The 13,982-nt window shown below is 40.2% G+C and overlaps 1 protein-coding gene across 1 annotated transcript; it reads right to left on the bottom strand.

The window, feature by feature from the left end:
• Window positions 1-6,438: 6,438 nt before the first annotated feature.
• On the bottom strand, window positions 6,439-12,210 carry LOC115692722 (uncharacterized). The gene is made up of 9 exons (XM_030619672.2): window positions 11,866-12,210; window positions 11,405-11,485; window positions 10,448-10,568; window positions 10,230-10,324; window positions 9,335-9,406; window positions 8,010-8,228; window positions 7,762-7,870; window positions 7,255-7,441; window positions 6,439-6,774 (listed from the first exon to the last, which is right to left on the bottom strand). Exons 1-9 carry the CDS (start codon window positions 11,887-11,889, stop codon window positions 6,687-6,689), a joined length of 996 nt encoding a protein of 331 aa, XP_030475532.2. The 5' UTR covers window positions 11,890-12,210; the 3' UTR covers window positions 6,439-6,686.
• Between the last annotated feature and the right edge of the window lie 1,772 nt (window positions 12,211-13,982).

The following is a 13,982-nucleotide window of genomic DNA, read 5'->3' on the forward strand; positions in this document are numbered from 1 at the left end:
GTAACTTACGAACTATTCTCCTATTAAGTTACCAATTAGTTTTCGGATACCAATTTTTATTTGATTTTTTTTACCAATGTTTATTTGGGTTCTTTTTTCAATCGCCAACCCTTTCAATTTGTTATCAACTTTGATTTTTTCTTTCTTCATAAGGCCTTAAATTTACCAACGCTTATATAAACTTACTAACATTATTTGGATAATTCACGAATTTTGCTCCGATTAAGTTACCAACTAGTTTTGAGTTATCAACTCTTGTTTGAGTTCCTAACCAATGTTTATTTGTTTGTTTTATTTAATTTACCAACTTGTCTATTTAGTTTCAAACTTTCATTTGCCTCACTTACCAACCCTTTTGATTCACCAACTTTGTCAAAATTTCCATCATTAAGTATGTGATTTGTTAACTTTTCTCCAATTTAGGTATTGACTAATTTCCGGTTACCAACTTTCATTTGAGTTACTTACCAATGTTTGTTTTGTTTTTGTAATTACAAACTTTCATTATCATTTACCAACATTTATCTGTCTTTCTAACTAAAGTCTTAAATTCAGTAACTCCTATATCAAATTACTCACATTTAGTTGAATGACTTATCGAATTTTTTTCTCATTGAACTTTGGATTATCAACTCTCATTAAGTTCCTTACTAACATCCATTTGGATTTATTAATTAGCAACTTTTCTTATCTTTTACCAACACTTTCATCTCTCTTTCTTACTTATTAAATTTAATTACCAACACCTATACAAAATTACGGACATTTATTTGAGTAACTTACCAACTTTTCTCCGACTAAGTTACTAACTAGTTTAGGTTACCGACTCTCATTTGCCTTACTTTCCAATCCCTTAAATTTAGCAACTTGTTTAACAAATTGCCAACCTCAATTAGAGTGACTTGCCAAATTTTCTCTGATTAAGTTACCAACTAATTCTAGATTTCCAAAATTAGTAAATCACTCTAATTAAGGGTGATAACTTTTAAAAAGAGTTGATAAATTTAAGGGGTTGGTAAGTAAGGCAAATTAAAGTAGATAACTCAACAGAAAAATTGGTACATTAAGAAAAACCCAATAAACGTTTGTAAGTATTTCCAATGAAATATGGTAAACCAAAACTAGTTGGTAACCTAATGGAAGAGAGGTTACTAAGTCACATAAATAAAGGATGGCCTTTATATAAGAATGTAAAGCTCGACTAGAAATGCATCCATTAAAAGTTGGTCAAATTTAAGCAAAGTCGATGAATAAAAAAAAACAAATAAATGTTGGTAAGCAACTCAGGAAAAGTACCAAAAAAGTCCTAAACCTATTGTATTGGTACCAAATAGTCATAAACCTTTCAACTGAACTAATTTAGTCCTGAATATTTTCACATTAGTACCAATCGAGTCCATGCGGCCAATTTAGGTAGGAAATAGCTAACGTGGATGCTGGCCATCCTAAATAACACAGCTGGTGTTGACGTGGATATTTTTTATAATTTTTTAATGAAAATTTTAATTTATTATTTTCTTTTTCCGTTTGCTTCTATTTTCCTTCTTTTCTTTTTCTTTTTTTTCCACTATGGCTGGCGAGGGTCGCAAGAGCTCGCGGGCCACTGAACGAGGCGCAAGTAGCCACACGCAAAGGCGACCTCGACCACGGCTGGCAAGGCTGGCCTTGCCCTCGGCCAAATATGTATTCAGCTGCTCTATCTCTGCAACAATGGCGATTGGTATCTTGAAACGAGCAATCCCAATCTCTAGGGTGGCTACGTCCTCGGTGGCCCGTCTCCTCCTTGCCCACCACCACACGAGCGAGACCCAAGTTCAAAAGGTCGATCCCAAGGCCAAGTCCGCCAACAATTTCAAGACGTGCTCGATCTACCAATGGAACCCCGACAAGCCTTCGAAGACAGAGCTCCAAGACTACCAAATCGACCTCAAGGAGTGCGGTTCCATGGTCCTTGACGCCCTCATTGAGATCAAGAATGAGATTGACCCGCCCATTACCTTCTGACAGTCCTGCCGCAAGGAAATCTGCCGGTCCTGCACTCCTAATAATGGTATCGTTAGGCAGCAGCGAGCAAGGCCGCCTTGCCCAAATTTAGGCAAGGATAGCCTCGCTAGCCGCAGGAGAAGGCGGCCATGGCCTCACTAGCCGCGGGCGAGGTTGCCTTCGCCCGCGGCCGGCTAGGCCATGGCGAGGCGACCTCACCTGCGGCCACTTGCGCCTCCCCCACATCCGAGCGAGGGCTTCACGGCCCTAGCCCAGTGACCAGCGAGCTCCGGCGACCCTCGTTGGCGACAGTGGAAAAAAAAGAAGAAAAGATATCCAATATTGTATGGACATTTATTCCTTGAACCATATCCAAGTTATCTATCAAAGGAGAGGAATAGAGATCCATGAAGTTTTGTTTTGATGGTTGTGGTTCTGTGGCTGATTGGATATTGTATATTCGTTGTGAAATTAACCTTGAGGATTAATTTGATAACTTGTCTTTCTTTAAATGAAATGAATCTGCTAATATCTTCTATGAGTTTGGTGACTTGTTTACGCGAGCACTCGAACAATGTCTAGATATAGTGTGAAAATAAATTAAAGAAGCATACGGTGAGTACTAAGGGACGTCTTGGATCAGTCGCAAGTGACATGCACAATCTCATCGCCTTTTCCTCCTAAAAACTCTAAAACGGAGTAGCAGCACCTACACAAAGCTAACAGGGAAAACCTACCCGACTGACTCTCGTACAATATTAAGACTACAAAATAGTAGGGACAAGCAATAGAAGTCGTCGCTACAAGCTAGCGACGATGCCCGTCCCCGAACATCCCTTTAGCGACGGGCATTCAGCCTAGTAGAGTGGGAAAGATTTCCAATCACTGATCAATTACGATCGTGAATTTCCAATGTATCTGAACTGCTTGCTTTCTGCGTGCTAGTAGCTAGTGCTTTCAATGCATTTATGAGCAATATCCAAGATGTGATACTGTGATATTTGCCTTCATTAAAGTCAAGTTTCGTCCCTTAGTGCTTTGTCATGACAATAAGTAGTTTATAAGCCACATCGAATTGGAAGATTCTTCTTACTTAGAAGGAAAACAAAGAAAATTTCATTGAATAATAGATTGGCTTTGTGCACCAACATGCATAACTCTTCCTTCTTTTTTCCTTATGACACTAATTTATTGGTGGTCCATTGCCATAAATGCCCGACGTGAACACGATCTTCCCTAATAGAAAGAAGGAAGCAAAGTCAAAAGCATTGATTGGAGATCTATTCTGCTTCTTCTTCTTCCTCCTCTTCTTCTTAGGATGTGTTTGGTAACCATTCTGTTCTCGAAAATAATTTATGCTCAGAAATGATTTTTTTTATTCTGTTCCCGGAAATAATTTCTAAGCATTTGAAGGCGTTTGGTAACAGCTCAAAATTTCCATTTCTAAAATAGAATAAGAACATAAATGCATTTAGTAATCGCACAAAATTTCTTTTTATTAATAATATTTTTAAATATTTTAATATTTCTTTTTTTTTCTTTTTTTCTTATTCTCCTTCTTGGCCATGGCCGAGTCGCCGACCATAGGCCAAGGCCAGCGAGGGCAAGGGCTGGACCCTCGTGGCCTGGGTGAGGCCGCCCTCGCCAGATCTGGCGAGGGCTGGACCCTCATGGCTTGGGCGAGGCTCGCCCTCGCAGGCCTTTTCCAGCCCTCGCCCGAGTAGACGAGGGCTGCCGTTGAGGCTCACGGTCTGGGCGAGGGCCACCCTTGCCGGATCTGGCGAGGGCTGGACCCTCGCTGCCGCCCTCGCCCAAGCCTCGAGGGCGGCCCTCATCGGCTCGGGCGAGGGCTGGAAAAGGCTGGCGAGGGCCACCCTCGCCCAGGCCGCGAGGGTCTAGCCCTGGCCCTCACTGGCCCTACCTTGTGGCCGATCGCTGGTTGCCGGCCACTGGCTAGGAAAGAAGAAGAACAAGAAAGAAGAAAAAGAAAAAAAAACTCTCTTCTATTTCTAATTCTTGTTCCCATAATTAAGAATCAAATTATTCCAAAACTGATTCTAGAAACAAATTTGTGCCCGAAAATAAAAAAAAATTTACCAAATGGATTTCTGTTATTTTTTATTCTCGAAAACAAAAGAATAGAATCAATCACTATTTGATAAGTTACCAAACACACCCTTATTGGCCAATTGAAGATGACTCACTTCTATGTATGCGTCACTGACATCTGTGCTCGGGGTGATCCATGGCGCCGGCACGATGATGAGATTCTTCGAAATTAAGAAAAAATCGAACCAATCGATGTGTTTCATTTTCCCCAAGGATTTAAGAAATTGGTTTCAGCACACATTTCCATGCCATTTCTGAGAGTACGACTTTGTGAATTGGCAGTACAACGCAATGCCTTCTCTCCGACAGGTATTTTTTTTAACTTCGAATTTATTCTATTCTATTTTGATTTTGTTTTGGGACAAAGTTAATTGGCAGTTGCTCGATTCAAAGAAGCAAAATGCATTTTAGGGGTGTGAGGAAAAAGATCGAGAAAGCTGAAGAATCAATTCGGATTGATAGAAGCGGACTAAAGTTTTGCGTTCATTCGTAAAAAGAACACTTCAGCTTCAATATGTAATTCCTATTTTTAGCATGGTTTAAATCACAGTTGAGTTAACAAAAGAATGAATTCGAACCAAAAGGAATTTACTATCAATTTAAGGTTTAGGAAAGAGAAACCCAACCAAAACGATTTTGTGAATTTGATTCGAATTCATAATGCTTTCAACACAGATTGCTCGAGTCCCAAAATTACTCTCCATATTAGTTCAAGCTTTTGCGTAAATGGAATTGGCTCAACCGCGTATATACACCCCAATGTTGCCATCATCATCTGGACAATGTATGGAATTGTATTGTCGAACGAGAAATAGTGTGAATGTCTTTAGTCTACCATTCATCGTTTGGAGAATATCTGGATGTAGGACCGGATATGTAAAATGTATTGAACCAATCCAATGAGAGTCAACATTGATTGTTGGGCCTAGAGAGCTTAGACAAAGTGTGGCCTATGATATCTTTCTAATATACATAGGGCCTAGAAAGAATTGAATTGCATAATAAAAACAACGGAGAGTGTGGCGGGTACGTGTACATAGAGTGGATCTAACTCTAAGCAGTAGAAAGGCGAATTTTGGTGCAATGGCTAGGATTAAAATCGAAACTCCATGCATCAAGCGTGTTTCAGGTGATGACCGTACCAAGAGACATCCTATCCGATCTCATGTTCCGCAAAAAGGGTACACAACTTCTGTTAATATTCCTATCAACAGCGAATCCACGTGGAAAAATGGAAAGAGGAAAGGAAGGCATCAGTTTTTGGCAATCCTCAACATCAGAAGATCTTGGCCAGTCGTGTTTATCGTACAATGTCAATAAGGGGAGGGGGAACTGGAACTAGCACTAAGGCTAAGCTGTCTCGTCTAACCTATCGGTTTCGGGTTGAAACTTTATGGGCTGCACGAGAGAGACTTTAGTAATAATCTGGGGGTGATGCACTTACCAAGTTATTTTCCCCATCTCTTTTTGCCTAAACAAAGCTTAGTTTCAGGTGTCCTGCTATCATTCTGCTTTTTTGCTTCAGATGGGCTGTGCCACTTCGTTCAATCGGAAAATGGTTTCGGCGCGGGAATGATCTGGTAAATCTTTGTTTAGAGAGGACATATATTATAAGTAGAAGCACCCAATTGGTATATTGGTCTATAGCACTACCGTTACCCGGTGTACAAGCCCGACATGTCACCCGGACAACGTAAACTACATAAGTAGGTACAAGGTCCAAAACTTATAGGGTTAGCGATCGCAGATTCCAAGCCAAAAAATACTGAACTCAGGCGCACCTTGCATGCTATATAAGCTCCATGCCACTTAAGGTTTCATCTCTCGATATTATTTGTAATCATCCCAAGTTGCATAATCTTTCAGTTCCATCCTAGCAAAAAATTTACTGGAAGACGCCTCAACAGTAAGGATTATGGTCCAAAGACCGTCCAGTCGCTCATTCTATGTGGCCAGGCCATGACCAGTGTTAAATTCACACGTTATTGATGTCAAGTCCTACATGTAGTGCAGTGTATAAATATCCCAAAGTATCTTCATCCCTCGATTGGGCTCGCCAGTTAATTCAGAGTTTGCAGCGGATTACACCAGAACATGCCACCGATCCACCATTATACTTCAATTACAACAATCTCCAGGAGACATGCACAGTGCAGCTGTCACCAACAGTATCTTGGGCATTTCAGAGGAACGATCCCCCCCCAAGGCCAGTGTTAAAAGAAGTTCCAAATGTTTGGCAAACAAGCAGTCCGGTGACAAATGTGAAGTATCTTATTTTTGTCAAATAGGTAAAAAATTTAGCTCATGCAAGTTTTGCTAAAGAGGAGGTATCACAAGATAAAAACATACCCAAATAGTTCTCTCTTCAACCAATCTCTCATTTCAGCACAAGATTTATACCATAATCAAGTATCATCAATTAAACAATTATGGTCTCAAGCTACAGAGATGCAGAGGTTCCCTTCCTACCAGAGATGACTAGAACCAGATCCATTTAAAGAGACAAGCAGGGAACAACAGAAGCCGCGGATACCACTAACCGGGATGTCTACAAACAAAACTTGCGCACACAATTCCATTGCCTGACATCGCAATTACTGCTGCTCATCATTGTGCAGGTCATCTACAAAGCCCCTCTGTGCAATTCTGTAATACAGTATACCCATAGTTGCCAAACATGCCCTGCACAGATTATTAAAAATTTCATCACAAGACCAATAATGGATGTTAAGAAACATAAGATTTCTATTGATACATTAAATATTATGCTAAACATCACTAAAGATTGAACTCCAAAGATAGAAATAATTTGTTATGTTGCGGCTCGAGTAACAATTGTATTGATTGAAGCCACGTGGTATTAATGTAAACTAGCCCATCTCTTTCCTGTAAAATGCAGAAAAAGCTGGAAACTTTTGCATGTTATCTCAAATGAGTACTTCAGAGAGGTTTAAAAACAGTTAATTAGAATAACAATCATCTTTTCCGGCTGCCAGGGGGAAAATGGCAGCAGCCTAGTAAAATCAGGTAAATCAAGGGGCAAGACAAACCATAGCATATTTTATCCCATTGAAATCTTCCTTTGCCCCCTCACCCCCATTTTTAAAAGCGAGCATAATCATAAAACAAGAGAACCACAAGATAATAAGTGGCAGATATTACATGATTGCAATAACTAATAGCATCTTCCTTGGATCCATCCTCGATTGTCTTTGATGCCGTGTGCGACCTTCGGGAGCATCATCTGCATTTGATGAATCTTTGCGTGGAGGTGCAGTCACTGGCAGAGTAGGCAAAGCACTTGACCAGAAAGGAAGCAAGAGCCTAAGGAATTTATGGCGAAATGGGCCTGCAAAGAAAGATTTTAAAATCAAGCTTAGGGAGGTTTTCACCAAGTATATTAGGAAAAATCAAAGTGCATGCATATTCTCTCCTATTTTTCTGCTCTCTCACTTTAATTTCATCCATTTTCCAAGGGAAGTCATGTTGAGGTGGTAATATCCAAAAGACCACGCTGCATCTAACAGTTTAAGATCCATCACTGAAACTGAAATATCAGCTGGTGTTCACAGTTAAGACCACTTCAAATCGTAAACAGCTTCACTAATCCAAATAAGGCGAAACACAAGAAACAAAATGGATAATTTATATGATCCACATCCACCGCACCTCTTCGACTGTACTTCTTCTTATTCCCATCTTCATCGTCAGCATAATATGACGTGTCAGAATTTTGCCGATCAACTTGGAAAGCACCTTTTCTTGTTGTAGCACCAGGCTGCATTGCAATATCGTCAAAGCAAGATAACATATATGTCAAGCTGAATGTTCTGCAAAAAGCCATCAATATCTTGCCAAAAAGATGAATGAACCCAAGAACGAATCATATATGCTACTGCTATTAAAAAGAACCTTACACCAACAGGACTTGAGCTTTTCATGAAATTTCCTGCTGAACTGGGAACATCTATCTCCACAATATCTGAAGAAGGTCCATTTGCATACATTCCATCCGTTAACATTGAGGGTGCAGAGGATGATGACACAGTGACTGAAAGATCTGAGGCATGTGGAGGTCCATGGGCCTCTGTTTTTACAACTGGATGGTTTCCAAACAAGTTCTTCTCCATACCAGTCTGAAAAAAAAAATACATTAATCAAAACTCTAATGAACACGAGTCAAGGACTGGGAAAAAGTAACCACTATATTAGACACTTCCAGTTCCCATGGTCAGAAAATCAGCACTTTGGCCTAATACGTTTATGAATTAACTCCCAATAAAGTACTCGTGTCACACTCACAGTACTGCCAGATCTTTAACAGGGAATGAATAGTAAAATGAAGGACGCTAGAATGGCTAATGAAACCTAAACTCCAGCCCTCCATGTGTCAAATGGCCCTTATACAAAGATGGACCATCATGAGTGGTCCATCTATCACTAGATGAACATGGAAAAGAAATAGTATCTCAGACTACAGTAATTGATGACAAACTGACATCTGCTGTCACCTATGGGACCTAAAGACAATAATTTGTACCATGAAATAAAGGAAAAGGCAAAGTAAATCGAGCACACATATTACTCCAAATACCATTATGTGGAAAGGGCTTTCATCAAGTAAAGATAAATTACCTATTTTTTAATCATCTCTCTGTTAGGTTAACAAGTCCAAAATGTGAGACAAGAAACCTCGAAGAAAGCAAATATGCATCTCAGAAAACTCAGATCTGAGGTCCTTGAAACTTTAGTCTAAGCTATCTCATATTTGAGTAATAACAGTGACAAGGTAAATGAAAAAGGCCCTTCCTAAATGGAAGCACGGAGATGATAAGGATCACTGGACCAGTTAAAAAAACACCATTCATTTTGCCTTTATAACCCCAATCTGTAAGGTGGATCCCCTCCGTAAGAAATGCCAGATGCACATTTGTAACAATGTCAAATTAATCTTTGATTTCTAATGGACAACAACTAAAATTACAGCACACAGAATATGAGAAACTAAACAGGTAGGAGACAGAAAGAACACTAAAGCGTTTAACGTGAAGTGGTGCTTGGAGAGGTGTCAAATCAGTCTGGGCATAGTGAAAAGCACACACAATTTCTAAGAGGATGGCAAGTGCTGTCCATTTAATAGAACATCTGAAGATGGTCAAAGTAGGTTGTGGACAACATTTGTTGCCAAATATAAACTAAAACTGCATTTGTATAAAATTAGAGGTAAGCGGGAAGAGCTCACCTGCGCAATAGCTTCCTTCAGCTGAGAATGAAAACGTGATCCTGAATCCTTAAAACTCTTGGGAGGCCATATCTGGAAGAAGATGGACAGGAAAAAAATGAGCGGCGCTTCACAGCATGCTGGAAGAATATCTTATTGAAAATGTACAAATTCATGTGCTTGATAGGATACATGTTTGTCTGCTCATGCATATATAATTATATTCATACTTAACACTTGAATAATAGAGTGGCACAGACTAGTATATTTCCTGGAAAGTGGACGTATCACTTGACGGAGTAAAAACCACATAAGAGAACACACTGTCTAAAAGAACACAGCAAACTCCTAATGATCGAAGCACACTTCAAAAAGTAAAACCTCTAAAAGTATAGAATATCAACACTAGCAATGTGACGAAATGTGGATAACATCTAATTTGATGCACCACAGAGTGACAGTCAGCTAGAAAGTGGATAACACCGATTTGATAAATTACAATATCGACCATGGGAGAACAGTTATGATTAACCCAAAAAAAATGTCGCAGTTTTTCTTTTTTCAGCCCTTTGCTTCTACAAATCAGGCCCGAACTAGTTTGCAGAAGCATGGATATAAGCTCATCCATGCTCATCCTAATCAGCCCAAGACACAATTATGGAACAATCAGCCATCAAATGGCTTATGAAAACTGTGTGCACTAAGCACAAAGTGACAAAGCTAGGACCACAAAACTCAGCTTCAAGATAACGTTCTTCCTAAGTCTACCAACGGAACAGTAAACAGAAAGATATGCAGAACAAGGTGAATAATAGGTAAATAGAAGTTCGCGTACTCAACAACTCAAGAATTTGGATATGACTTTCAAATTGACTGGATGAAACAATGAATGCTTCCAGCATCTAACTGGTCTTACCGGTGTGGAACACGCAGGACATGTATAACCAGCTGGAGCAGTGTGAGGGGGAAAGCTTTGGACATATGAAACCAAGCAATTTGTGTGTATGACATCTGAAATACCCAGTAAAACATAAAAGCTAGTTACATATCAAATTGCAAGGAAATAAACCCTCTAGATGACTAATATTCTGCACGTAAAATAGTAAATGACAACAGTCGCGTCAAGTCGCATACGCAGGCAACCAAGTCGAGTAGTTTGAGGGCCGGTCCCCTCTTCGAGTGCAACTTGACAATGGCAGCATTTAGCAGGCCAATCGTACTCGCCATCTATAACCCATTCAGAGTAAGTACGAACCTACAAAGAGAACGGTCATCGCAAAATTCTCCAATCATACTAAAGAACAAAGATTAAATTAAAGAGAAGAACCATATTCGGTGTAGAAACAAGTATATCAACTTGCATCACTTGAAGAACACAAATATCTCTATGTTTGCTATGCTTTGAGTAAATAAGATACATCCGACGGAAAATCGCTCAGACAAGCCAATGCATAGGAGTGACATGGGAGGGCCATAACTAGATCATCTCATACCCGAAATATTCGGGTTTCTATGACATTGGATCTTATACCCCCTTCGTTGCCAAGTCACCATGCTTTCAGAAATCAGAAGAAAGGGGCAACTATGACAATCTCACATTCAAGAGAAAGAGCAAATATACTAACCATCTGGTCCTTGGCATTTCAGTATTCTTCAGTCGGTTAGAAATTTTTTGTCAAATTCTCAAAACTCAGAACTTATCTTATTGTATATAATTTTCCCTGTTCTCCAAATTCACTAATCTCCATCCACTTAATAATTGAGATTTAATCACCCGAAAACGATTTTCGAACATGATATCGACCCAGTGGCACCTAATCCAAGATTATCAACACTAAACACAAAAGGAAATTAAAGTGAAGTGACCAATGTTATTGGGCACGGATGCTTTAACAAGTTAAGGTCATTATCAACCAAAGCATATTGATTGCACAGGATGTTGATTCGGAATTGCATGTGTTAAGCATGTGATTTTCCCTCCTCTCAGAGGTGGAATTCATGTCATTGGTAGAATGAGAACCGCACAACAAGATAATAACCAAGTGGTCACTAGTAACTATTATCGAAAGGAAAGAAAAGCCATGCACTCACCACGCATATAAGGTGCTCCGTAAAGCATATGCATTCTCCACACACAGGGACCTTGTGCACGAAGCAGTATAACTTTGTAGCCTGAAACGGCGATGGACAAGCTACATCAGCCTCCATTAGAATCACAAAACGCATGGCAGTAAATCGAAAAAAGAAAATACAACACTGAATTCAGCTCAGGTCCTGGGAGATGATCTATCTACTGCAAACAAACACTCCAAAGCCCACCGAAAACATCTACATCAATTCACTCCCCTACTAAACGGCAGGTTCCCTACGGCATTCTCCCGGGTGATGAGGAGGAGCACTGTCAAATTGCCCCCCCGCATCCGCCACTAAAAATCAAATCCGGAAATGGAATCCAATTGGATCTAATCAACCAACGACTCGCTCGCACCGGCAATCGCCGAATCCGGAATCAAAGCGCCGGGGGGAGCTACGGGGGATCGGGACGCGGTTACCTTGCGGCATTTGCAGACCACCATCGCGCCGAGCGCAGGGAGCGACCGGAGGCGCGATCAGCCGGAGATCGACGACGGGACCGGACGCGGCGGAACCGATGGCATGGGGGGTGCGAGGCGATGACGACGGAATCGGAGCCTGGATCGGCGGCGACCGGAGGAATTTTGCTAGGGTTTTTGCGGGGCGAGATTGGGATCGGGTTCGATTGAGGACGGCGATTTGAGAATTTTTAATGCAGGAGCAGGTGGAGCGGGGAACTCGATCTGTTGCGAACTGGGGATGGGGAGGAGGAGGAGGATGTGCAATTTCTTGCCATCTTGCAGATCGGTTTCATTTCTCTCCGTCGTTTTTTTTTTTTTCTTCTCTCGTTTTTTCCTTCGAATTAAAATTTCCACTGAAGATAATTAGACGGATTATTACACGTCAGCCCAAGCCAAGCCAAGTCACATGCCTTCCAATTCCAACACATAAAAAAAAAAACACACCAAAAAAAGAAGAAGAAATTACACGTCAATAACCGCTTTTGCTATTATCAATCCAATCATGTCATCTGAAAACCACTCAGATGATTGCATAGACAACCATGAACATTGGAAAAATTTTCAAATAATGGCTTAAACTAAAACTTATTTCAAATAAGAACATAAAATGCTCTCATTTTCTTAAATAAAGGCGCAAAGCGGATGTTAATCTCAAAGAAGGGTTTGACCTCACCGACTGATCAAGAGCCTTTTTGTCATTTTTTTGTTTACTTTTTTATTGTTTCTTTCTTCTTTTTTTCCTTTAGTCGCTTGACCCAATACAAACGAGAGGGCTAAGCAAGGGTTGTTGCCCCTCAGCCAGACTTGTGAGAGGGCTAGCGACCCCCAACAAGACTTGAGCGAGGGTCGACAACCCTCGCCCAGATCTAAGAGAGGGGTCATCGCCTTCTCCTGATGGCCCTCGCATTTGGTCGGCAAGGGTGCCAACCCCGCCGGCCATCGTTGATGCTCCACTGGCGATGAAGTAGTGGCCACTGGCTCCCTCACCTATACAACCAAAGGAAAAAAGGAAGCAAGAAATCAAAAAAGTAAAAGATGAAAATTCCATTGACCGGGTAGTGATGTTAAGCCCTTTTTTGAAATTGATATAATTACTTTATGTCTTTATTTGAGAAAATGTGAGCACTTCATGTCTTTCTTTATAATTTTTCTTTTCAACACTTAAAATTTGGGTACTTTCAACACCTAAAATTTGGGATGCATATTTGGAAACCACTTTCCTAAGAGCTTTAGAATTAAAATCCATTGGGTAAATACAAATGCCGTTCCACATATTCTTTAAACTTTGTAGGAGATACATTTGCATTTCCAAAAGCCTCTAAGGGTGTGTTTGGTTCAGCCTTTGCAAAATGCCTTTGTATAGATGCAAAGGGCTTTAGGTTAAAAAGGATTTTCACAAAATGCGAGTATTCTTTGCCACAAACTTGACTTTGGACTTTAGTTTAAAAAACAGAAGAACAAAAGTGGAAAAGATCAGGTGACAATATTAAAATATGTCTCGAATTTGAACCCGTGAACGAAACTTGATTCGAGATAAATTAGAAAGAAGCCAGGTTTATTATAGAAAAGTTTGAGATTAAGCAAAGCAGATTACGATTTGGAATCTTGATCAAAAATCAAAGTTGGGCATGTTAAAGTTGCAAAGATAATATCAACTTTCGCATATTATGCTAGAGTCTTGGGCTGAAATTGGAAAGTCCAACGTGTGGACAATATTCGATCAACTTGAATTGGATTGACCGAAACTCACTGCAATTTTGTTTCCTTATCCTATACGTACAGTGGCTATCTTTGACGCTTTGTTGCAATCCTTCGAGCGGTGGAATTACGAACATATATATTTGCGGGTTGCTCTGTTGGTCGATAGAGGGAGAAATATTGAAGCACCGTTTTGTCGAGTGCTTGTGGATTATCTTCATGATTTTATTCGTGGAATTACATCTAAAATTTAAGTGTTAGTAGCGATTAAATCTTGTGGTAAAATTTGTGTATAATTCATTCGCGAGATTGAGAGATTATTTCGTGAGAAATTATGGAGCTAAACACTGCATGAGCTATTAAGTGTAATTGGGGCT

Source organism: Syzygium oleosum, unplaced genomic scaffold (assembly GCF_021117445.2).
Source record: "Syzygium oleosum isolate NSW1041296 unplaced genomic scaffold, Sole_v2.1 Sole_v2.33, whole genome shotgun sequence".
In the NCBI taxonomy this organism is placed as follows: Eukaryota; Viridiplantae; Streptophyta; class Magnoliopsida; order Myrtales; family Myrtaceae; genus Syzygium; species Syzygium oleosum.